Source organism: Corvus cornix, chromosome 26 (assembly GCF_000738735.6).
Source record: "Corvus cornix cornix isolate S_Up_H32 chromosome 26, ASM73873v5, whole genome shotgun sequence".
Classification (NCBI taxonomy): Eukaryota; Metazoa; Chordata; class Aves; order Passeriformes; family Corvidae; genus Corvus; species Corvus cornix.
The window spans coordinates 2,781,289-2,805,050 of NC_046354.1; the positions used below are offsets into that span (position 1 = coordinate 2,781,289).

General features: G+C 57.4%; 1 protein-coding gene across 2 annotated transcripts in view; it reads right to left on the minus strand.

Annotated features, from left to right (window-relative positions):
* Positions 1-23,104, minus strand: part of FOXP4 (forkhead box P4) — a 56,908-nt gene extending 33,804 nt beyond the window's left edge. For both annotated transcript variants that reach the window (XM_039565484.1, XM_039565485.1), the window contains exons 1-2: positions 22,984-23,104; positions 3,474-3,687 (exon numbers count right to left, since the gene is read on the minus strand). In XM_039565484.1, the coding sequence (XP_039421418.1) occupies positions 3,474-3,671 (198 nt within the window). In that variant the 5' untranslated portion in view covers positions 3,672-3,687; positions 22,984-23,104. The remainder of the gene's footprint in view (positions 1-3,473; positions 3,688-22,983) is intronic.
* Positions 23,105-23,762: the final 658 nt, after the last annotated feature.

A 23,762-nucleotide genomic window follows, 5' to 3' on the forward strand; every position in this document is an offset into this window, starting at 1 on the left:
AAGGGGGAAAAGGGGGAAAAGGGGGAAAAGGGGGGAAAAGGGGGGGAAAAAGGAGGGAAAAGGGGGGAAAAAGGGGGGAAAAAGGGGGGAAAAGGGGGGGAAAGGGGGGAAAGGGGGGAAAGGGGGGGAAAGGGGGGGAAAGGGGGGGAAAGGGGGGGAGGAAAGGGAGAGGAAAAGGGGGGAAAGGGGGGAAAAGGGGGGAAAAAGGGGAAAAGGGGGAAGAAGGGGGAAGAAGGGGGGAAGAAAGGGGGAAGAGAGGGGGAAAAGAGGGGGAAAAGAGGGGGAAGAAAGGGGGGAAAAGGGGGGGAAGAGAGGGGGGGAAGAAAGGGGGGAAAAGGGGGGGAAAAGGGGGGGATAAAAAGGCGGGGAAAAAAAGGAAAAAAGGCTCCTGCATTTGTCCTCAGTGAAATATTAAATATGAATCAGGGAAGTGAAGAGAGAGATGAGTTTCACTTAAGTGCTCTGGCCTCGTTTTTATCTTAAATACCCTAATAATAGAGGATTACACAATATATTTGAGATGTGATCACATGTTTTATGGAATGGTATCTCTCCCAGGGCAGCAAAGTGCCTCTCCTCCCCCCTCCACACCCTTCCCCAACTCCCAAAAAAGTCCTGTTTGCTCCTTCTCAAAACCAAGCCTTGTTTTTGTTTATTCCTCCCCATTTCTTTGACGTCTGTCTGCAGCACACTGCGATTTTTTAGGTGTTTTTTGCACCATAAAACAATCCCAAACAACGCCAGAGCAGCTGGATTTTCCAGATGGTTCATTTTCCATGGATTCAGAGTTGGAAGGAGCTACTGTGGCATGCCAGACTCTGGGGTTGTCCCCTTGATGCTCCCAGGACATCCCTGGATTTGGGTTCTCCATGTGAAACTCCTGCCATGTTTGCAAGGATCTCTTTCCATTCTTTTCCTCCATTCCCAAAGATGCAGCAACCCCAAAGACCCCATCTCTCTGCACCCCATGGATTTAAACCCCAGCTCCAGGCTGGGAACTGGAATTTATTGGAGGAATTCAGCAAAATAAAAACCCCTGGAAAACCCCAAATCCCAGCTGAGCAGCTGCACGATTCCCACTCCCCTAAAAAACCAGAGGGATGTGCCACCCCCATCACCCCGCTGCCCCCATTTCCTTCCTCCACTGGGAATTCCGGGAGGATCCAGCCTGGCAGGAGGGGGCTGGCGGATCCCTTTGGAGCCCAGCAGTGCCGGAGGTCCCTCCACGTTCCCACAGCAACGGCGAGGGGGGGTCCCGGGCCGGGGGCTGCCCCCCGGTGCCCCCGGGCGACCTCTCCCCTCCGCCAGCCCCGGCACAAAGCGGGCGCGCGCTATTGAGGCTTTTCAGCCCCATCCCAAGCATTGAAATCCAGGGATTTAACCCCAGCGCCAGCGCCAGCCCCCCGGGCTGCGGGAGAGGGAGGGAGGGAGGGAGGGAGGGGAGGAGGGAGGCAGGGAAGGAGGGGAGGGGGATGCCCTTTCCCCACCCCACCGGCCGCCTGCTCTCCCCTTCCAGGCTCTCCCCTTCCAGGCTCTCCCTTTCCAGGCTCTCCCCTTCCAGGCTCTCCCCTTCCAGGCTCTCCCCTTCCAGGCTCTCCCTTTCCAGGCTCTCCCCTTCCAGGCTCTCCCCTTCCAGGCTCTCCCTTTCCAGGCTCTCCCCTTTCCAGGCTCTCCCCTTCCAGGCTCTCCCTTCCGGGATGCTCGGGAGTGGCATGGATTGGGATGGATGAGGTTGGTGAGGGAATGTTACGCTCTGGAGTGGAGCAGAGCTGGGAGATCCTGTCTCAGCAATCCAGGCTGCTGCTGCCACACACCCACATCCCCTTGCTCCAGGGACACCCCAAAAGAGGGTTCCTGAGCACCTCACAGGACCCCCGTCCCCTCAAGATCCCAGGTGTCTTAGGGAAGCACCCTCGGAGAGGAGCTATAACCCAAAAATTCCCTGCAAAGACCTGTCTGGGTTCACCCTCGGAAGGTCACAGGCACTGGAAAAGGTCAAATCCAGCCGAAAACGGGAGCACGAACTCCCAGGAGCTGCAGCTCCCACGCAAATCCCCACGGACATGGAGCTTTAGGCCCACCAGGATGAGACGTGGGCTCCCACCCCTGCAGGCTTCCCAATTTTTATGGGGGGGATTTCATAAAGTTCAACGAGAATCAGGATTGAGTGCTGATATTCCGGGATGAGGGAGTGAGCACACGGGAAGAGCCCAGCGGTCCGAGAACCCAGGGACAACGCTGGCTGCTCCCAGGGATGGAGCAAAGCCTCCATCAAGCACCTAATTGTCCAAAACTCCCGCTGTGGGGACATTTATTCCTGACCCCAGCTGCTGCTCAGCCTGCTCCCTGGAGCAGGAAGATGGATAATCCTCGGCATAGATCCTCCCCCTTCCCCAGGTCGCTGGAGGTGTCACTTAGTTTTTTTGGAAGCTCACCAAACCCTCTGCTTTAATAACTCCATGTACCAGCCAGCTTGCCAGGGGAGCCCCACCAGGAGAAATGCCAAGGGGTAAAATGAAACATCAGGATTCACCAGGGATGAGCCAACACTGGAAAAGCCGCTTTATCCCCGATTTTCTGGAGGAGATCCCCCGTTTCACAGCCACGATTTGGCTGGTGGCGGGGGGAACACGGATCTCCTGTTATCCAGTGGAATTCCGGGACGGAGAGCAGGCAGCTCCTCGGAGGGGCACTGGCAGCGGCATTACACGCATGATTACCCTCCGGATCCGGGGAACAGCGGCTTAGCGGCGTGCGGAACGGCCGTGATCCAGGTAATGGATTTACAGCACTCCCTACTAAAGTATCAGACACAGCAATTTTTTACAGCTTTCACGCTGGAATTTATGGCTCAGGGAGGCGATCTCCGTACGAGGCGAGGGATCATTGCCTTATTTAGTAGCCGAGCAGGGAAATTGATGGTTTTTTGCCAAAGTTTGTTTGGAAAGGTAACCTGCAGGCACGTCCCCAGGGCTGGGAGGGGACGCGTGTGGCAGGGGCTCCCTGAGGGGCACACACATGTCACTGTCACACGTGTCCTGGGCCATGCGTGTGAGGTTCAACCTCCAGGAGTCCCAAGGAATGGGAAAGCAGCTCCTGGACAAGCCAATCCTCTCAGGGAGCACCTGCTCCTGGTGTTCCAGCCAAGATTTTTGGTGTCTCAGCCCCTCAGATTGATGGGGGAGCAGAGCAGGCAGGACCTGCCCCCAAAACCAGCGAACTCCGGGGCAGCAGCCCGTGAGCTGCAGGGATGGGTGGAAGCTCTGCTTCCCAAGGGATGTGGGACAAGGACAGAGCCCTGGTTTTTGGGACAGCACCTGCAGCCCAGCTCAACCAGGCACGGCTCAACCTGGTGGAACCCAACTCCAGAGGACAAAATGGGGCAAAACCGGGTGTCACCCCCACACCACATCCTCGAAGGACCCCGTTGCCTGGTGTAACACAGGTGAGAAGGAGCGGGGTGTCCATCCTACCTGCTGCTGCTGGAAGTGCAGGAGCTCCACAGGGCTCATCTCTCCGTTGGCCTCGGCTCCGGCGGCTCCGTCGCGGCCGCCGCCCCCGGGGCCGCCCCCGCTGCCGCCGCCGCCATCGGGCTGATTGCTGAGGCTGCTCACCCCGTTCTGCGCCGAGGGCGTGGAGCGGATCGTCTCCGAGGCAGATTCAACCATCATGACTCGCTAGCAGGACCTAAAGAGGGGAGAGGAGAGCCTGAGAACAGGGGCTGAGGTCCCTGGCTGTGCCTGATCCCGGCGGGATCCCGCAGGGATGGGATGTCAAACCCTGGCTGGTTTTAGCTGCGTTCAGTTTACCCCCAAAAATAAAAGTGAAGCTGTTTCAAACACTCTGCACATTGCTGGGCAAAGCGAGTGCAACTCATTCCTTAGAAAACCCATGATTCCAGCTTTCTCTGAGCCTGGTGCAAGGTGCAGAGCCTCAGGAATCCGTTTATTTCCCCCAAATCCCAAAATATTTCACGGTGAGAGGCTGGAGACAGCACAGCCAAACCCGCTGCACACCAAGCACAGCGAACCTGCACCACAGATTCCACCCTGAAAATCCCAACAAAGTCCAAACATTTCCTCCAAGTCCTTCATCTGCCAGCAAACCACCACTTCCCAGCAGGAAAAACCAGCTGGCAGAAGGTTTGGTGCCAGGCTGAGGAAACCCAAAGCTACGGCAGAGCGGCGATGTGGAAACGAGAGCACGGCGCACACGGGTTGGAAAATCCTCCCTTTTCTCCCAGTTTTTGCTCAGTGGGCTTGGATGAGTGGGCAGGTTGGTGGTGGTGAAGCTGAAGGTCCCTTTTCCTGGGAGAAACTCCTGGATCTGGGCTGGCATTGGAGGAACAGCACCACCACACCCAGCGCTGGTCTCTGCCACATCCAGCCCTGACACAGAACAGTGGCAGCGCGGGATCCAACCTGCAGCGAGGGTCTCTCCCTCCTTCCCAACACGTTTCCCTCCATGGAAAGCAGTTTTATCCCATTCCACACCCCTCCATCCCACCAGCACGGGCTCAGCGCTCACCCACCGCCGCTCGCAGAGTTCACGACAAGACGGGAACGAAAACAGAGGGATGGGATGAAAAAATACCACCTCCCTTTTCTTTTTTCCTCCCTCTTTTTTTCCCTATTTCCCCCCTCCACACCCCAAAAGCCAGCGAGACAAACCAGGAACAACATAATTGCTGAAATGTGGCGTGTAATAATCGCTATTCAGGGGCTGATCATTCATATTAAACAGGGAGCAGCGAGCTGCTCATTTGCATGTTGGAGATTATCTGCATTTCAAAAGTCATTTCCGCAGGGGACATGAGTGACATCCATTCCCAAGGGGAGCTCCTGGCTCCCTCCCACTGTCCCAGGGCTCTGGGGGTGACACACTGGTGGCTGTGGGACAGCTCAAGGTTAAGGGGATTACTGGGATTTGGGTTGGGTTGGAGCACGGCGTGGTTGGAGCAGCTTCCCAAGGATGGGATGCTCACAGGATGCTGCGTTAGGAGCAAAAATCTGGAATAAATCCCTCACCTTTGCCTTAAAACTACATTTTTTCCTTCCCCACTTTGAATTTCAAGGATTTCGAGTTCGGAAATATGAAATTATTGCTGTTCCTATTCCCGTTTTCCCTCTGAAATCCACCAGGCCCCACAGGGAACGCTCCATGTCTGACATTCGAACGGCATCACCAGGGCCAGAAACTCGTCAGGATTCAAGCAGGGATTTGACTTTTACACGGAGAACAGGAATATCCAGAGTTACAACGGGAAGTATTAAAAAAGGCAAAAAAAAAAAAAAAAAGAAAAGAAAAAAAAAAGGCTTTGGAAAGGATCTAAAACTTTCCTGGCTTCAGGCATAAACTGGAGTTTAACTATTGGGAATTAGGAGGAAATCTCTGCTGGTGGAGGAGCCGTGGGCTTGCTCTGGTGGTTCCAGCCCCTGCCAGAGGCGGGATGCTGGAGCAGATTCCTGCAGCCCGGGTGATTCCCGGAGCTGGGGACACCAGGCCAGCTGAGTTCCCTCTCCAAGTCCTGTAAAACTCGACTTCCCGTTCCCAAACCCCTCTGGGATGCTGGAGTGTCTGGGATCCCAACAACGCTGCGAGGGAAGTCATAAAAGAAAGTCATCATCATAATAATGGAAATATTTCCATTCCTATAAAAAGTTTTACAAAACCTTAAAGAAAGAAAAAAAAAAAGGAAAAAAAAATAAAATAAAAACGAAGCCGGTGTCTGCGAGGTTATAAAGTGGATTTAAATTAGGAACAAGTGCTTTTCCAGCCAGGACGGATCCGGGATGACTGGGAAGAGCAGAACCCGCCTGAGCGATGCCGGAGCACACGTGCAGCCCTGCACACAGCCGGGAGGGATCCGCAGCATCCCGGCTCCTGCTGCTCATCTCCCGCAGTTCAAACACGGCCAATATTCCAGGGATTCTCCGGATGCCGCATCCAGAGGGGCTCATCAGGATCAGACCTTCCCCCAGGCAGAGAGGCAGGGACGGAGTCCAGTCAGTCAGCGGGAAGATCCAACGACACCCACATGCAGCGGGAAAGGGTGGGTTTGGTTAAAAGGGGAGGGAGGAGCCCCCTCCAACGGCAACAGCAACAGAAGCTGCACAAATGGATCGTTAATTACCATTAATTACCATTTCAGACTCCCGAGCTCCGCCACTGAACCACCACTCCGCCTTTTTTGTTCCCCCCTTTTATCCAACCACCTTCCGTAGGACAAAGGGGAAGGAAACGGAGAATTACAAACGGAGCAACGAATCCCCCCCTGCCTTCGGTGGGACCATATGGCAACGAGGGTGTATTAATTACCGTGGCTTTTAATTAACAATTGCTTCATCTGAGCAGTAACATTTCCTTGACATCCCCCAACTCGCCGCTAACCTGCGCGGAGCACGCGCCATCCCAGTCATCAATCCCGCTTTATTGACGCCCATCCCTCCCGCAAACAGGCACGATCCCAGGGTTTTCCAATTAACACCTCCGCACTCTCTAATTAGCGCAATTAACAGGCTGATGGATGCCCGGAGCTTCCCTGGGAGGGAGGGGCTGGAGCGGGCGCTGGGGCTGCGGGACGAGGCTCCCACCGCGTGTGCCACGATTCCCGTGGGAACACCAGGTGTGTGCCATGCCATGGAGCCTGGCACTGCCATGGAGCCTTCCGGAAGGGAAGGATGGACCTGGAGGTGACCAAACCTATGGACTCAAAGCAAAGGATGTGGGATTTTAGGAGCAGGAATAGCAGATGAAGCAGGGATGTCGCCCCAAAAAAAAGCTCCCAAGGAATTTTGGGCCATCCGGACCCATCCGGAGCAACGCCACTGCTCCGCCTGATTCCATGGACACAGAAATTAAATGGCACTTCTCAGCCCCCAGGAGCTGCTGGAGCAGCCACAGCCACACCACGAGCTCCTCAGAAGCCACTGCCCCCACACCGATTTCAGCAGCTTTCCCTATTTCTCATCATCCTCGGCACCGCAATCCTCGGCAGCTCCGCAACTTTGGGCTGCCCTTCATGGCCCAGTGTCACCTCCACCCTGCTGTCCCTGTCCTCGAGTCCCCACCCCCGACCACCGCGGGTTTCCCCAGCCACAAACTCCAAGAGCTCCAAACTATCACCCAAGAGGGAGGGAGGAGGAAAAACAGTGGGAAACACCGCTGGGAAAACTCTCCTGGCCACATCTCCACGAGCTGGGACAGCACAGGTGACACGACACACTGACACACAAACCGACACTGAGACATTCCAGAGGCCGTTTCCACCCTTCCCACCACATCCCAGTCCCAAAGCAATATTCCAGAGCCTTCCTCCCAGCTCCAGCCTCGCCAGGACGCCGAGGGGAGCAGGCGGCCTCTCCCGTGGGTACCAGTGGATCCTGCAGGAGCACGGACCTGGCAAATCCCCCAAAGCCCTTGGAAATCTGCAGGATGCTCCTCTGCACAGCTGGAAGGAGAAGAGGACTCGGGAAAGCTGGATGCCAGGCACTGGATCTGCTCCCAGCTACGGAAAGTTGAGCAACCCGCCCGTCCTGCTCCAGCACCGCCAGGCTTTAGGAAGCGGCTGTTAATCCTAAAAGGCTTCGGCTGGAAGAGAAGCAGCAGCTCGGGATTGCTCCGAGAGTGGCTTTTTACCCTTTAATTAACACATAAACACATGGAAATGTGGAGAGGGGATTAAAATAAAAGTCTGGGGGAGCTGAAACGAATCTGGAGCATTACCGTAAATTAGAAGATATTTAAGGAACCAGGGACCGGCTAAGCTCAGGCACTGCTTTAATGGGATCTCACCTCTGGGCACTTTCATCTCCCACTTTCATCTCGCTCCCAGCAACTTCTTTGGGAAGAGCCAACCTCCGGCGCTTCACCTTCACCCCCAGCTCTCCTCACCTGCCTCGGTGCCAGCCCAGCCCAGCCATGCTCGTGGGTACCAGGGACTGGCAGGCAGCAGAGAGCCTTTGCTGCTCCACGGAAATCAGGCAGGGATGGCCACAGAGAGGTTCTCCTCCCGAAAAAAATTGGGAATCCTCGGATCAGCTCACTCAAAGAGCTGGAGAGCACCTGGAAGTGTAAGGACTCCAATGTGGGATTTTTCCCGTGCTCCTGGTGAGCCCCACCTGCCTCTCCAAAACCTTTCACCCTCGGAGCATCCTTTGCTCTGCGGAGCTGCCCCAACTGCGGCCAACCCCACAGCAGATCCCGCCCAGGAATGCCCAGCCCACACAGGGCATTCCCAGAGACACCAATGCCCGCTTGGCACCTCTCCCATTCCCTGCCAAGCTTCAGGAACACAAAACCCCTCCCAGAGTGGGTGTGGGACTGGCTGGATGTGGCCAGGCCGGTGCTGGGACAGCGGGGCTGTGGCTCCATCCCGGAGCACGTGCCGGGCACCGGGGCTGCTGCTCCATCCTGCTCCATCCCGGCTTCCCCTCGCTGTGCTCTTGAAAAGATTAAAAAAAAAGGAACCCCACTCCATCTCATTAAGAAAGTAAACACAAGAGCCATCTAAGTGTCTAATTAAGCTTCTAATTAGTCCCTGCTTGTTACTAATGCAAATTAGATTACGCCGCTTAACTACAGCATGTCCACAACACCCTTGTTAATTGCGGCCTTTTGAAATTAAATTACTCCCTAATTAGCATATCAAAGCCATTGATTCGGAGCCAGGAAAGATGAGGGCAGGAGGAAGCCGAACGCCAAGTTTTGTTAATCAGGGACGTCTAATTAAATAGTGACGTGGAGCACGGGGCTCCCACCTCGATGCTCCGGAGCCACCACACGTGGGGACCCGGGGCACCCTGAGCGGGGCAGCCCCTCGGTGGGAGCTGGTGGGCTCTGCACCCAGCAGGGATCAGTGCTGAGGAGCTGGAGCACCGTGGTGGGGCGGGATGCAGGTCTGGTACCTGTGTCCCATCAGGTCGGGATGCAAGTCTGGTATCCCTTAGGCTGGGATGCAGGTCCAGCACCCCTGTCCTCTTAGGCTGGGATGCAGGTTTGGTACCCATGTCCCATCAGGCTGGGATGCAGATCCAGTTCCCGTGTCCCATCAGGTCGGGATGCAGGTTTGGTACCCATGTCCCATCAGGCTGGGATGCAGATCCAGTTCCCGTGTCCCATCAGGTCGGGATGCAGGTTTGGTACCCATGTCCCATCAGGCTGGGATGCAGATCCAGTTCCTGTGTCCCATCAGTTTGGGATGCAGGCCTGGCACCTCTGTCCCACCAGTTTGGGATGCAGGCCTGGCACCTCTGTCCCATCAGGCTGGGATGCAGGCCTGGCACCTCTGTCCCACCAGTTTGGGATGCAGGCCTGGTACCCAAATCCACTGGGAGCAAGGCTGGGGGCACAGCCCAAAATCCAGGAAGCCCCCATGGAGCTACACCAGCCACCGCAGTGCCAGGTTCAGCCCTGCATCCCCTAATTTCTCATCCCCCTAAAAACTTGCTTTCCTTCTGCCCAACACGATCCAAATGAGAATTTAAAGGCCAAACGTCCCAAAACACACCCTCTGTGCACATGGATCAGGGTCACCCTCTCCCCAGCCCCCAAAACCCTCGGTGACCCCACACAGGAGCAGGAGAGGCGCCTCAGTGAGGATGGGTAGGGCTGGAAGAGCCTCTCACCTGTAGGATCCCAAATCCAGCTCGGCACAAGAAGTGAGGGGACAGTGCAGGGCACAGGGGGATGTGACAGCGGGGTCCTGACACCAAATCACCCCGCAGGGCACCGGACTGGGGGGACACATCCCCTCCCCATCCATGAGGATTCCTCGGATGGGACACCCCCACCTACATCCCCGTCCCAGATCCTTCCCTCAAAGACAACCAAAACCACCTCTCTGCTCTCACTTGGGTTATCCCCCAATACCTCCAACCCCAAATTCTCAACGGGACATCCACAACGGAGCCACCAGGGAAGAGATTGGATCCAAAGGCAGAATCACTCCAAGGAGAGTGAAAGTGAAGCCTAATTTTGAAGTTCTTTCAATAACTTCCTGAATGACCCAGTTCTTCCCATCTCATAACTTTTCCTCTCTGGTTTTCTTTTTTCCTCTTTTTTTTTTGTTTAAAGAGGTGGGAAGGGAAAAAAAAAATAAAGGGACGAAGATTGGAAAAGTTTAATAGAGGGAGAAAAAGTCTATTAAAAAAAAAAAATAAATAAGGCAGGCAGCCCGTCTCAGGGGAAGAGCTGAAATATTAAAGAAAGCAAAATCGCTTCTCCGGCTGCCGAGGCAGAGCAGGAGAATGGAGCGGCTGGAAAAGAAGGAACGGGGCACTTTTAATTGAAAAAAGGGAGATTCGAATGAAATATCCAATATCCCCCGTTAAAGAAAGGAAGAAGGATGGACCTTGGCCGCTGAGAAATTGCTGAAAGCCCCAACTTTTCTTTCTCTCCCCCTTGCTCGGAAGTTATAGGAAAGAGGGATGAGAGAAAGGAAGGGAAAAAAGGGTCTTTCATCCGAGAGGAACTCAGGGGGAATGGAGGAGGAGGGCGGGGAGAGAGAGAGAGAGAGAGCAAGTTTTATTCATTTATTTTATTTTATGAGATGAGTAAAAATAATATATTTAAAATTAAAAAAAAAAAAAAAGAAAGAAAAGGCCGAGTTTTACAATGTCCCAGTGTTTGGAAGCAGCGGAAAGGAGCGGAGAGGGGGGAAAGCAACTAAGAACAGAAGGGCCGGCTCCAACCACCCGCCGCACGAGCCTCTCTCCCAACGAGATTCAATTAATTGATAACAAGAGGCATCAAATTAATTTTTCAAGGATGTTAGATTTTGATGAAGGAAAAAATCTCTCTGATTTTAATCGGGGCGGCGTTTAAAAGGCATAAATGAATATCCCTTTCTAATCATCTGAGGCGCCGAGGAAGCACCAAGCGGTTAACGTGGAAATTCAAATCGTTTAATTAGGGGGGGTGGGAAAGAGGGGAGGTGGCCGTGGTGGGGGAAGGGGGCCTGGGGTTTTCTTTTTAAAGAGCTTTATGAAGAAATTATTTTTAAAAAAAATTATATTTCTTTCAAGCATCCTCGCTCTCCCCCCCCTCCCTCCGACTCCTTCTCCCAGCCCCGGAATGCAGCAGCACTTGGAAAAAGCCATCTCGGAGCGTTTTGCTTTTGAATAGAGACCATTCCCCAGCACAATCTAATTAACAGAAATGATAATGAAGAGGGTGGGGAAAAAAATTTCAGAGGGAACAAAATAAAAAAAAAAACCAACCCAAAACCTCCAAACTCCCAGGGAAACAAAATACAAACCCCACGGGATAAGGTGAGATTCCCACCAGGCACAATTCCTGTCCATCGCTCTGCGCTTCCACACGGGATGAGGGTTTTAGGATTTGGGATGAGGTTTGCAGCACAATATTCCCCCAAAATCCTGTTAAAATAATTACCAGCCGCTCCCATCGCCGGTGTGGGACGGAATGCAGCTGCAACCAACAGGGCATCACCCCGGCAGCGCTTTCCAAAGGTTTTCCCAGCATCTCCCCATAAATCCCGGCTCGCTTCAAGCCTCTCCCACACGCCCAGTGCCTGGCTCACACTGGTTTGGACACTCACGCAGTGGGGACACATCCCCCTGGTGCAAATCCCACCTGGAATTCCTGCTGGAGCATCCCACCGGCACCAGAGCCCTCATCCCACCCGGAGCTCACGGAACGCTCCAGTCAAAATCTCCTCCGTGCCTCCCGCACGCAGCCAGGATGGTCCCACACTTGCCTGGGGCACCTGAGGAAGAGGAGGGATCTTCCTCTTGGATGGAGGCACAAAGGAAACCGCCCTGGCTGAGTGAGGAAGAGCAGGGACACGGGAAAATGTCCCGACTCAATCCCTGGGAAGGGCGAAAGCTCCTGGAAAATGAGGGAAGCTCTGAAATCAAAATAAACCCCAAACCCCAGGAGCTCCCCCTGCCCCATTCCCTCGGGAGAGGCTGCAAAGGGCAAGGATGGAGCCAGGGAGGAAGAAAATTCCCTGGAGCAGGTGAGAGACACTCTGGAGCGGGATGAGGAGCGATGCCAGGGCTGGGACTCGGCCTCCCACGTCCCACCCGGAGCGAAATTTTCCAGCCGAGTTCGAGGCAAGTCAGACTGGAAGCTGCTCAAAGTCTCTCCTGGCCTTCAAATAATCCAGAGGGGAGGAAAAAACAGGCAAGGTACCTATGGAGCAGGAGGGAGGGACTCGGGATGCCACAAGTTTTCCCAGACTCCGTCACGTCTGTGCAAAAATTCATCCGGAGCAGGCTCTGGTTAATGCGCTCCCCGCCGCAGCCACGGCAAATCCCGTTTCCATGCAGGAAGAGGCCTGGTTTCCATCCAGAAATTATGCTGCTCACGAGGAGGGAGAAGAAAAAAGGCAGTGGGGGGGAGAACTATCCTTGGGCATTTTCAAACTCCCGGTCTGAAGTCCATTTTTCTTTGCATCCCGATCGGAGGCGGCATGACCCAAGGCCGGCTCCGTCTCGCAGCGCTGCCGGAGCCCGGCTCCGTGCTTCCAAACAGCTTCCCTGGTTTTATTCCTGCACAGCTTGGCTTCTCCATGGACAGACTCGGCATCTCCTGGTTTCTCTGGGCACCTGCCACCCCCACGGAGCAAAGGCAGCCCCGCAGACGAACACGGCTCCCGACAGCTCGGCTGGGAATAACCCCGGAGATTTCTCCAGCGTTTTCCTCAAAGCTGGGAAGCGGCGTGTTCGGCAGGGCTGTGCTGGGATCCTGCCCTGGGAACGCTGCTGGGTGCCCATGGAGGGGAGTGGGGTGGCGCATTTAATATCTGAGGTGCTTGGGAAGAGAGCAGGAGAAGCAGGAGCATCCCTCGGAAGCGGGAAGCGCTTCCCACCAGGAGCCTGTGCTGAAGCCAAAAGGTCACTGGGGTCCCCTGTGCTCCTTCTCTGTGTCACCTGGACGAGCCTCGTCCAGCACCGCGTCCTCTTCCCAGGAACATCCATCCCCCTCTGGGACTCTTCCATGGGGAATGCGGGAGGTGCTGCCTGGCCCAGCGCGCCCCCGGCTGCGGATGCATCCCGCAGGGATGGCAGCAAAGCTCTTCCGTGGCTTCAGCGTCCCTCCGGATGCCAGGCTGGAGACACAGGGAAGGGATCTGGTCCCGCAGCATCGCCCCGGGGTCACGCTCGGCATTCCCAGGTTGTGCTGATCCATCCAGGCTCCGACATCCCCACAGCTCAGCGAGAGCGGGACACGGCACCTTCCCAAACCCAGCACATCCCTGCTTCGTGGATTGGGACAGAGCTAGGGAAGGGGGAACTGAGTCGATGTTCTGAATCCCTGCTCATCCCAGGCAATGCTTCCTCCTGGGAATAGCACGATCCTGAAGGCCAAATCCAGGGAGCCCCGGAGCCCAGGAGCAGCACCCCGGTGGCTGCTGCTGCTGCTCCAGCTTGGTGGAAGGAAGGTGCCCCCCGGGACACACAGCGCCATGCAAATCCCAGGGATTATTCCCAGGAATTGGGCTCCCCCCATACCTCCTAAAAATAACCCTCATCCTTTAAAATATTAATTAATGATTCACCAATTCCTGTCACCCTCCCCTGCAGTCCTGGCATCCTGTGAGCACCTCTGGGTGCTGGGGCAGGGAGGAGCTCAAGGTCCCTGGTGCCCACCTGGCTCCTGACGTGTCCCCTGCCCGGGCAGGACTCACCAGCGGACAGCTCGATGCTGCTTTTTTAGGGAAGATCCCAAAAATCCCCAGCCCAGGGCTCTGGCTTGGGGTCCCAGGTGAGGGTGCCCGCCTCAGGCTGGGTGCCCACCCTCTGGGTGCCACCTTTGGCCCACGGCAACACAGCCCCCAGCTCCTCCACAATCCGGTCACATCCTCTTCCCACATCTCCTGTGAGATGGGAACACACAGAACCCTCTCCCTGTCCCCAGACTGTCCCTGGGTGGCGATCACCCACTGTAGGACACGGTTCTGGCACTGGCCACACCAGGCAGGGCACCAACCCAGCTGTCCCACATCGTGGTGAGGGAAGGACACAGCACCGGCACAGAGCATCAGACAAGATGGGAAGAGGACACAGCTGGGGACACCAAATCCCTCAGGGACATGAGCCACATCCCCATGTGTCCCCCACGTCCTCTCCAGCCCCAGCACAGCCCTGCCCGCTGCCAGAAGTTTTCAACCCCCAGTTGTTATTTTAAACCCCCAGACAAGCCCAGCAATTCGTGCTCATTCCCAGAGCGATTCCCAGAGTGTTTGTGTCTGCAACAGCGCTTGGGAAGCACCAGCACCGCAGTGCAAGGACATGTCCCCTCTGAGGGGACACGGGGCTGTCCCTCCATCCTTTTCCCAGAGGGATGGGCACGGCCCTGTCTCCTCCTGCAGCTCCATCCCAAATTTACAGCTGGGAATTCAGCAGCACCGACGCTCCTGATGCATCCCCTGCTCCGGCACGGCGGGGACACGAGGGACCGATGGCACCGACCCTCCCCAGAGCCAGCAGCACCCCCCAAACGACCCCCTCACCTGCCAAAGCCCATCCCACTGCACTCCCAAAGGGAGCAGACTCTTCAGCAGGGAGTGTTTTAAACCCCCCAGCCCCATAACCCAGCGGGATCACTCCGGCATTCCTCCTTCCCAGACACAGCCTGCAGTGCTGGTGGAAAACCTGTGAATGCAGGGCTGAGCAGGGTTTGATCCATGGACGGGGCTGCTCCGACAGCTCCAAAGTCTGACCCAGAGTCGGAGCAGCGGCTCCACTTCCCAGGGAAAACGGCCTTTGTTCAGTGGGAGCCCACTGGCATCCAGGGAAAGACTGCAAGGGATTTGGGAACAGGCCCTGCCATGTATCCTTTGAGAAACGAACCTGGCTTTACAGGAGAAGTGGGAATTACCCAGCCAGGGCCGTGCTGATCCCGACCTGCTGCCGCATCCGGAGGGTCCCCAGCATCCCTGAGGATGCAGAGCCCAGCCCTGGGATCCATCCCGTGGGAAGGAGCCGGGCTGGACCCTGCAGCTCCCAGCACTTCTGGGTTTGACTTGGGGAAAGTCAACCCCAATTGCAGCCCAAATCTCACTGCTGTCGTGGGAAAAGGGGATGCAGTCAATGTTGCGCCGTACCACGGGAGCGGAGCTCAGCCAGAAACCCCTTGCCAGGGTTTCTCCGGCACGCTCGCGCTCCCACCCCTCACAGGATGGATTTTTGGACATTTCCCTTCTCCTGTTCCTCTCGGGAGCACATTGAGGGCTCAAAAAGCACAGAAGTCCCCAAAAAGCACAAAAAGCCAGAATTACAGAGATTTTCCCCAGTTCTTCCTCTCCACCTCCATGGGGGAGCAAGGGCTCTGCTGCCAAACCCAGACCCCTGTGCAAGCAGCACCCTACAAATCCCAAGTGCTTTGGGGTCAGAGGGACAGGAATGGATCCCGCTGGAGGGGCACAATTGAGGACGAGCACCCCAAACCCCAGGGTCCAAGAGGCTGAGACAAACTGGGAGTGATGGGATGAGCAGGAGCATCACCCTCCTCCTCCTCCTCCTTCTCCTCCTCATCCCCCAGCCGCAGCTTTACCCACCCAGCAGGTGACAAGGGCCCCTTTTGTTTCCCAAATGAGGAATTCCTGTCAGTTTTGAGATTTTATTTATTAATGGGGAACCTCTGTGGCAGCCTGGCTCCCCAAACCCTGCTCGGGCAGGGTGGGATGGGATGGGATGGGATGGGGGAGGCGCTGCCCTGCCCACAAACCCAACCCCATCCCAGCAGGACCCTGTGGATAAAAGTCCATCCAGGAAGCTGCAGGGAAAGCAGGCTGGGGTGTAAAGGAGAAATGTAAATTCTCAGGAAACAATCCCAGAGAAAGGCAAAACTGGAGACTTCATAAACCCCACCTGAATCCACCTCGGCAAAACTCCGGGGCTTTGCAGCTCTGCTTGGCCCAGCACATTCCCAAAATCCACATTTCCTGCCTCAAAACTTACGGGACACTTCTCCCCATGCCTTTATTTGCTCTTCTCGTGTTTTTATCAGGCCCGGCGATGCCGTGTTTCTCTTCCCAATCCAAGCTACCCCACGCTCCAGGGAATTTCCCTCCCGCTGCCAGGTCTGGCAGCATCCCAGAGGAAGGACCAGCCTGCTGGGTGCCAGGAACCCTCCTAGGGGCACAGAGCTCCTCCTCAGCTCCCTCGCCGCTGGGACAAGCGGCACCCAGAGGGGACACAAGGCCCCAGGACACAGGAGAGCTCCTCTCCCTCTCCAGCACAAGGTCTCTACCGAATATTCCCACCCGGATCCTGGCCCAGTTCAGCCCAAAACTCCGGATCCTCAACAAGGAACTTCAGCTCTGCCAGGTATTCCCTGCCACAAGTTCTCCCTTCACCCCGGGTGGCTCCTCCGAGCCCCTCGTGACCACCCCGAGCCCCAAAGCCTTTTCCTGAGGCTGCAGTGGGGCACCTTTCCCCCATCCCGGGATGTCCCCTGCCATTCCCGGCCATCCCTGCCAGGCATTTCCTTCCCCTGGGAGCTGGAGCTGAGGAATCCAGGAGCTGAGGAAGCCCCAGGTCCCTGCACGGTGTGGGGACACTCCTGCTCTGGGAGCATCCTCCTGGCAGCTCCAGGACCTTGTGGGCAAAGCGGGATCCGCCGAGCTGGAACCCCCATCCCAAGGGATGTGCTGAGATCCCAGCACGGATGGGAGGCACCAGCGGAGCCGTGAGCTCAGTGCCAGCTCCAGGAGCTGTTCCTGGGCCACGGAGCACTGGCAGAAGGGCACTGGGAGTCACATCCCCACTCCTGGGCACGGCAGACCCCCGGGAGAGGCAGGAATCCGAATCCAAGGGGTCTCCAGATGGAGGGAACTCCTGGGAACACGGGATCGCAGCTCATCCCTCGCTCCACAGCACAATCCTGGCCTTGCATTCTGCATTAAGCCACCAGCCTCGAGCCCTCCTCACTGTCCCTCTTTCCCAAGGCATCTTTTCCCAGTCCATGACAGCTTCTCCCCAGGTGGCCCCATCCCATCCTGTGTCAGCTGGCCCCCAGCTCCCAGCCTCACAAGAAGCAGCAAAAAGAAAATCACTCACCCAAAATCTACAGGTTGTAGAATAAACCAGGACTTGGAGAAAGCAAGGGAAGGGTTTGGGATCAGAGCTGACCGATCCTGAGGGAAGCTGGCAGTGGGATGCTCAGCCAGGAACCTGGAATGGCACCGTTTTTGTGCCCTTATCAGCCTCGGAGCAGGGAGATCCCTGTGGATAACCCCAGCTCTGCAGCGACCTGGCACAGGGGTGTTCCAAGGATTGTTCCATCAGCACCTGCTCCGGGCGAGCAGCTCATCCCAGCCACGGATCCACGGCTGTGGAAACGGGAGCAGCATCTCCCTGAGCTCCGGAGCTGCCAAACACAACCTGCACAGCACCCGGAGCACAAACCCATCCCACTGTGGCTTCCTCCTCTTCCTTTTCCTCCTCCTCCTCCTCCTGCTGGGGCCATCCCGGTGCTCCCCAGCCCCGTCCGCCCATTCCAGCTCCGGTCACACCGGAGGAGTTTTCCCAATGAGGCAGGAAAAAACCACTTCCAATTCACCTCCAAATCATCCCCCGCCGTGGGATTTTTCTCCTCCTCTATCATCTCCAAAATCCTTTTGCACCTTTCCACAGTTTTGAAAGGAATCTTCCACCAAATCATTTTATTGCCCCGACTTCTGCCTCCGATAAACCCAGCGCGGAGCCCTGAGCAGAGCAAGGTGAGATTTCCTCCACATCCACCCTCCGCTCCCTATTCTCCTTGGAAAAATCCCTGTTTTCTCTGCCAGCCTGGCTGCACAGCCCGGGAGGAGGCACAGCTTCCGCCGGAACACGCTGCCAACGGCTTCTGCCAACCTGCCAGGGCACGGGAGCCCTCGGGAAGTGTCACCCGGGGCTGGCACTGCCGGCACCGCGTCGCTCCACCCCAGCGAGCACTCGGCACAAGAGGCTGCAAGCACAGCCTGGCTTTTCCTTAAAATAAAAAAAATCCCAGCAGAAAGGATCCCGACTCATACCAGGCACCCTTCCCTGTGCATCCCGGTGCCAACCCCGTGCCCACGGCAGAGGAATCCCTTGATGACTTCCCTCCCCTTCCCTCCGGCTCATCCCTGCTCTAGCAGGATCCCTGTGAAATAAATCGTGGCTTTGGACTTCTCCTCGCCTCCTCCTCTGCTTCTCCTGCCTCTCCTCTCTGTTTTCCCTGATGCCATTCCACTCCCAAACCCATTTTTGTCACGGGCAGCTGGATCACCACAACACGTTTCGTGCTGGAGCCTCGCCTGGGCCATGCCAAGAGCCGGTTAAATTAGGAAAAGTTTGTTAAAAAAACCAAAACAAACCCCTCAAGCAGCGTCTTGGCTGGATTTTATCTACCAAACACTTGGAGGGGGGGGGAGGAGAAAAAAAAAAAAAGATTAGGAAGTTTTTCAAGCTCTGCCCAGCCCCATCTTGATCTACAAGTTCTGTTTGACTTGAAAAGGTGCAGCACAGGGAGGTTTTGGAAGAGATAAAATGGGTGCAAGTCCTTGCTCTGAGCTGGCCCAAGAGCCAGCGCTGCTGGTCACAGCCCCACGGCCATTCAGGGGACAGTGGGGCCACCCCAAGGGTCACCAGCTCCGTGCAGGGCCATGTCCCAGCTCCCGGGGTTATTTCTGAGCCAGCTGCTCCCCCTGAGTTTCAATCAGGTGCATCTAGGAGTGGCTCACGGAGGATTTTTATACCTTCCGAGGCAAACTCATGGAAATTCCAAGCTCTGAGTGGTTTTATTTACTCCCTTTTTCCTTCTCTTTCCCACTAACGGAGCTCATCCCTCTGTGGGAAGATGCCCACGGAGCAGGACCGAGCCCCCCACCCTGCGGAATCCGTGCTGGAGGAGCTGGAAACCGAAGAGGAAGGGACAGGAAATTTCAAGTCCCCACTTCCAGAAGTGGCAGGTGACGCCGAGGCGGCAGCGGGGTCACTTCGGGAGCGGAGGACAAACCCAGGGTGGCCCTGGAGGAGGAGGTGGGAGCCCCCCCCTGCATTCAGAAGTGGGGAACATCCCCTGGAGACCCCAAAACCACCTGCCAGCCACATCCCAGCGCTCTGCTGGGCTTCAAGCCCACAGGGATGAAGGGGGGAAAAAAACCCCCACCCCTTGCCGAAATAAAGAGAATTTTCCCAAAACCTTCAGGCTCCCAAACCCCACCACAGAGCGGGAAAGGCAAGGAGCCATAAATGTGTATGAGTTATAAACCCGGGGACCTCCGGGCTTCTCCTCCCGCCTCTCTCCGGTGGGAAGAATGAGCCCATTCCCCTTGCCCCCCACCTTGCTGCCACAAAGGCGATCCCAGCCCCACAACTCCCCCCCTCCAGCCCCGCTCCCCGCCAGACCGACAAGAAAAGAGAAAAAGGGTTGGGGGGCGGGGGGGGGTGAAAAAAAAAAAAATAAAATCAAAGGAGAGAAAACCCTGAAAGCCGGAGCCCCTCCCCAGCCCCACAGCGAGACACAAACATCAGCAGACTCAAAGCATCCACCGAGCCAGCGGCGGAAAAGAAAAGCTGCCGGGCTCTCCGGGCAGCAACTTCACAACTGAGTGCACTCGCATTCCTGCCGGGTTATTAGGAGAGAAAGGCCGAGGGCCCGAGGAGATATTTTAGTGTCACTTGATTTTATACACTGCCCTGGTTTTTTGGTGGTGGTGGTGTTTTCCGAACGCTCTCCGCTCTTCCCTTTCCAAAGGGGATGTAAAAGCTTCGGCCGCCCGCTTTCCAGGGAGGACAGCGGGGCTGGACATGGCTTTTACAGATATTTTGGACATTATCTTTTCTCCAGCCCCTTCCCCACCTCTCCCAGCAGCAACTTTAATCCGTTTTATTCCACCTCGCTCCGTTTGCTCAGCCTTTCCCCCCTCGCCCACCCCTCGCCTCCTCCTTCCCTGACCCCGCTGGGCGACGCATCCTGGGGTGCAGGGCTTATGAGGGGGGGATTTTCCACACCGATCTCGTTCTCCTGCACTTTTTCCAACCCCCCCATCAAATCCAACTTCGTGCTTCGCAGCGGTGCCACTTTGGATTTTAGATTTTATCCCCGGAGCGCTGCTCGATCCGGCCGGGAACGGATGCACCCCTGTGCCCACACTGAGAACCCCATTAAAAAGGGGCTTTGGGATGGGGGAGACCCACAAAAAACCCCCCCTGAACAAATAATAAATTAAAATTACGAATCAAAATAAACGGGGAGCAGCTCAAAGAGGCAGCTCGCAGCACTATTTGGGAGCAGAAGGAGCAGGAGGGCTCCGGGATCTTCTCCACAGCCCCCAATCCCACGCCACAAAGGGCAGGAGAAGCCGGAGCCTCCGAGGGCTCTGCAGCCCTGACAAAGCTCCCTGGCTTGGCACAGGGAATTCTGCCCCTTCTCCCCCACGTTTTCCCCTTTCCCAGTTCGATTTAAGCAACCTGAAGGAGAAAAAAATTAAATAAGAAGGGAGAGAACGGAGTAATTTTTCCAAACCTGATCATTTCCTCCATCCACCCGCTCCTGCAGCCTGGTGCATTTATTTCTGATGGACTTTAAGGTGGGGTGGCAATTAAAAAACAAAAAAAAAATATTGAAAATCCTTAATTTAGAGTTTTATTTTGGAAAACCCTGAGACTTTGCTGTGTTTAAATTGACGATATGGGGAGGCATGAAAGGGAACACGTCCCCGCCGACACCCGGGACCGGGTCACGCTGCCCGCGTGAGACACATGTTGGGTTGATTTAATGTCAAATCCCTGCTCTCCACGGAACGTATTCCCCGCGTAAATTTTTAACACACCAGCAGAAATTTGTAAAAGTAAATCCTCCTTCTGGTTTGGGTTAAAAACCAACCCAACCTTTTAATACAGAAACTAATAACAATTTTATTGTCTGCCCCACAGCTTTACGACGCTCGCAGAGGAGTGAGGTCTTAATCCGATGGAAGTTGGGGTGGAGGGTGGGAAAAGGAAAATCTTGGGGTATCAACTGATGGGGAGGGAAGAGCTGCCTGAAGCTGAGGAGCGATCCCAGGCAGGAATTCGGACACGAATTCCTCCAGGACTATATTAAGAGCAGCAGCAGCAAAAATAAAAAAGAAATAAATCTCAGTGCAAGTTTTCCGAGCGGGCACTTCCCGACCACGACTCCCGGGGAAGTGGGGTTTGCAGCGCCTGTGAATTATTCCCGCTTTCTCCTCCACACATTTTTCATTTGTATTAAAAAGTGCACAGGAGGGAGGGAGGGAGGAAGGGAGGGAGAGACACGCGGCCCTTGGCTTGTTTGTGTTTTAAACGGGCAAAGGGAAACCAGCATCGCTCCCGGATGGAAAAAGAAAACCCAATTACGCTCCACTTGTTCTCGCCCATCCACACCTCCAAACGCGCCCGCCAACTCAAACCAGATTTCCTACACCCAAAGAAATATCCAGAGCCATCCGCGGCACTTCCCGAAGTGCCCTTTTCTCCCGGAGAGGGGGAGAGGGGAGAGCAGACAGAGGCGCGTTTGTTTATCCCACGGAGCGGGGAGAGGGAGCCGGGAAGAATAGAAATCCCCGAACTTTGCCAGCGCCAGGAGAGCATCTCAACGACGGCGGACACCGGGGTGGGAAGGGGATGTTGTCGGAGGCTGATCCAGGGCTCCGGGTGAGCCTCCACGCGCTATTTGCCCGGGAATTTCGGGACTCCCAGAAGACGATGCTCCGTAATAAAAACTCTTCCCGAACACCTTATCACTGCCGGCACCACCAGCAGCCGCTGCCGGCAGCGTCCCCGCCGAGAGCTCCCGCGGCACCGGGTTAGAGAGACCCCCCCCAAATCCTTGGGAAAGCCCCCCCAACCTCTCTCCCCGTCCAAACAAAGGCGCACGGAACCCCCGCAAACTTTACAACCGGGTGAAACCCAGGCACGGGTGAGCCGCGGGGCAGCCGGCTGCCGTCAGCCCCTCCGGAATCCAAACCTGCGGGGGTTTCTCGGGAATATTCTCCAGCTCCATCCGAAGCCGTGCCTTGTCCTCCTCTCCCTCACCTTGCAGTCTGGGTTAGGATTTTGGACACGGCGGGTGGATTTTCCCAGGGCGCTGCGGGAGCGACGGCCGGGCTGGCTGCAGGTTGTCGGGGACGGCGGCGGCTGCTTCTCCCAGGAATTGCAAAACTTGGGGCAGACTTACGGATTTCTCTCCAAGGAGGGAATCACAACCCCGGGCCCGAGGAGCGGCGGGTCGAGGCTGAGTTAAAATGCGATGGAGGGGGGGGGGGGGGGGAAAGAGGGGGGAAAAAACCCACCCAAGCCCTCCAGCAGCCGGAATTAAACCAAAACTGCCGGAGAGAAAGGAAAAGATGGGGAGGAAATGGGAAGCACCAACAAAGGGAGCGCTGGGGCGGCTGCAGGGCAGGGGCGGCCGGGCCCCCCCCCCGGTGCGCTGCCCCCTCGGGGGGTGCGGGACCCCCAAAGCGCCGGAGCGGAGGCGGGTCCGGATCCGGCACCGGCAGCGCGGCTGTGCCGGCGGCAGCGCAACTTTCCCGGGGCCCGACCCCCCCTCGCCGAGGGGGCTGCGACCCCCCCTCCCCTCCGCCGGCCGCCCAAACGCCTCAGGGGCGGCGGCGGCGACCCCCGCGCCCGCCCGGAGCCGCGCACCCCGCACGCACCGGGACCCCCGCGCTGCTCGGGGCGCACCGAGAGCGGGGACCCCCCGCGCCCCCCCGAGGAACCCCGCACCCCGGAGCGCCCCGATCCCCGACCCCTCCGTGCCCCCGCGCCCCGCCGAGCCCCGGCCCGCCCGCACCCCCGGCTCCCCCAGCGCCGGCCCCGCTCCCTTTGTCCGGGAGCCGTAACAAAACTTCCGAGCGCGGCGCGGCCGAGCGCGGGGCACGGCCCCGCCGGGGGCAGGGGGAGCACACGGGGGACCCGGCCCGCGCCCCCCGCACCTGCCGGGGGTCCCGCCCCGCGCCCCCCTCCTCCGGGGACACCCGCGGGGGACACGCGGGGACCCTCCCGCGCCGCTCGCACCCACCTGGTCGCGCCGAGCGCCGGGCTCCGGGGCGGGCATGAGCCGCGCCGCTCCTTCCCCCCCACCCCTGCACAGCCTCCCCGCACCGGCACCTTCCCCAAACTTCGACGGGGCGGGCGCGGCGGGGCCGGAGCTCAGAGGCGGCGCGGCATGGCCGGGGTGGGCTCCGTGCGGCGGCGGGGCCGCGCTGCGGAGCGGGGCCGTGCGGGGCTGGGCGCGGGGGGCGCGGGCAGCCGGGGCCGGCCGGGCCGTGGCCGCGCTCAGGTCCGGCTCGGCGCGGCGGCGGCGCGGGCGCGGTGGCGCGGGGCGGGCGCCGGCCGCTCCTACCATAGTTCCTCTAAAGCAGGTGCAGCCGCTTTCCCCGCCCGAGCATCCCCCCCGCGCCGCCCCGAGCCGCCGCCGCGCCGCCGCCGCGCCCCCCGCTCGCCTCCGGCTGGTTGTTTTTGGGGGGGGGTCTCCGCTGGATGGAGCACCCCGCTGGATGGAGCCCCCTCCCCACCTCCCCCCTTCCTTCGCCGTTCTTTGCCCCCCCCCCCCCCGCGTTTTGCTCATTAATGCCTGCGCTAATTGGTTTCTGCCGCGTTTGGTCCCCGGCGCGCAGCGAAGCTGTGGGGTTGGGGAAAGGGGGAGCGGCAGGGGAACTGAGGCACGGGGGGATTGGGGACACGGGCTCCAGCCGCTCCGTGGGATCACAGGATCGTGCGGGTGGGGAAAGAGCTCTCGGAACATCGAGCTCAAGGCACGAGGCAGAGCCAGGAACAGAGGCGCTGACCCCGATTTAC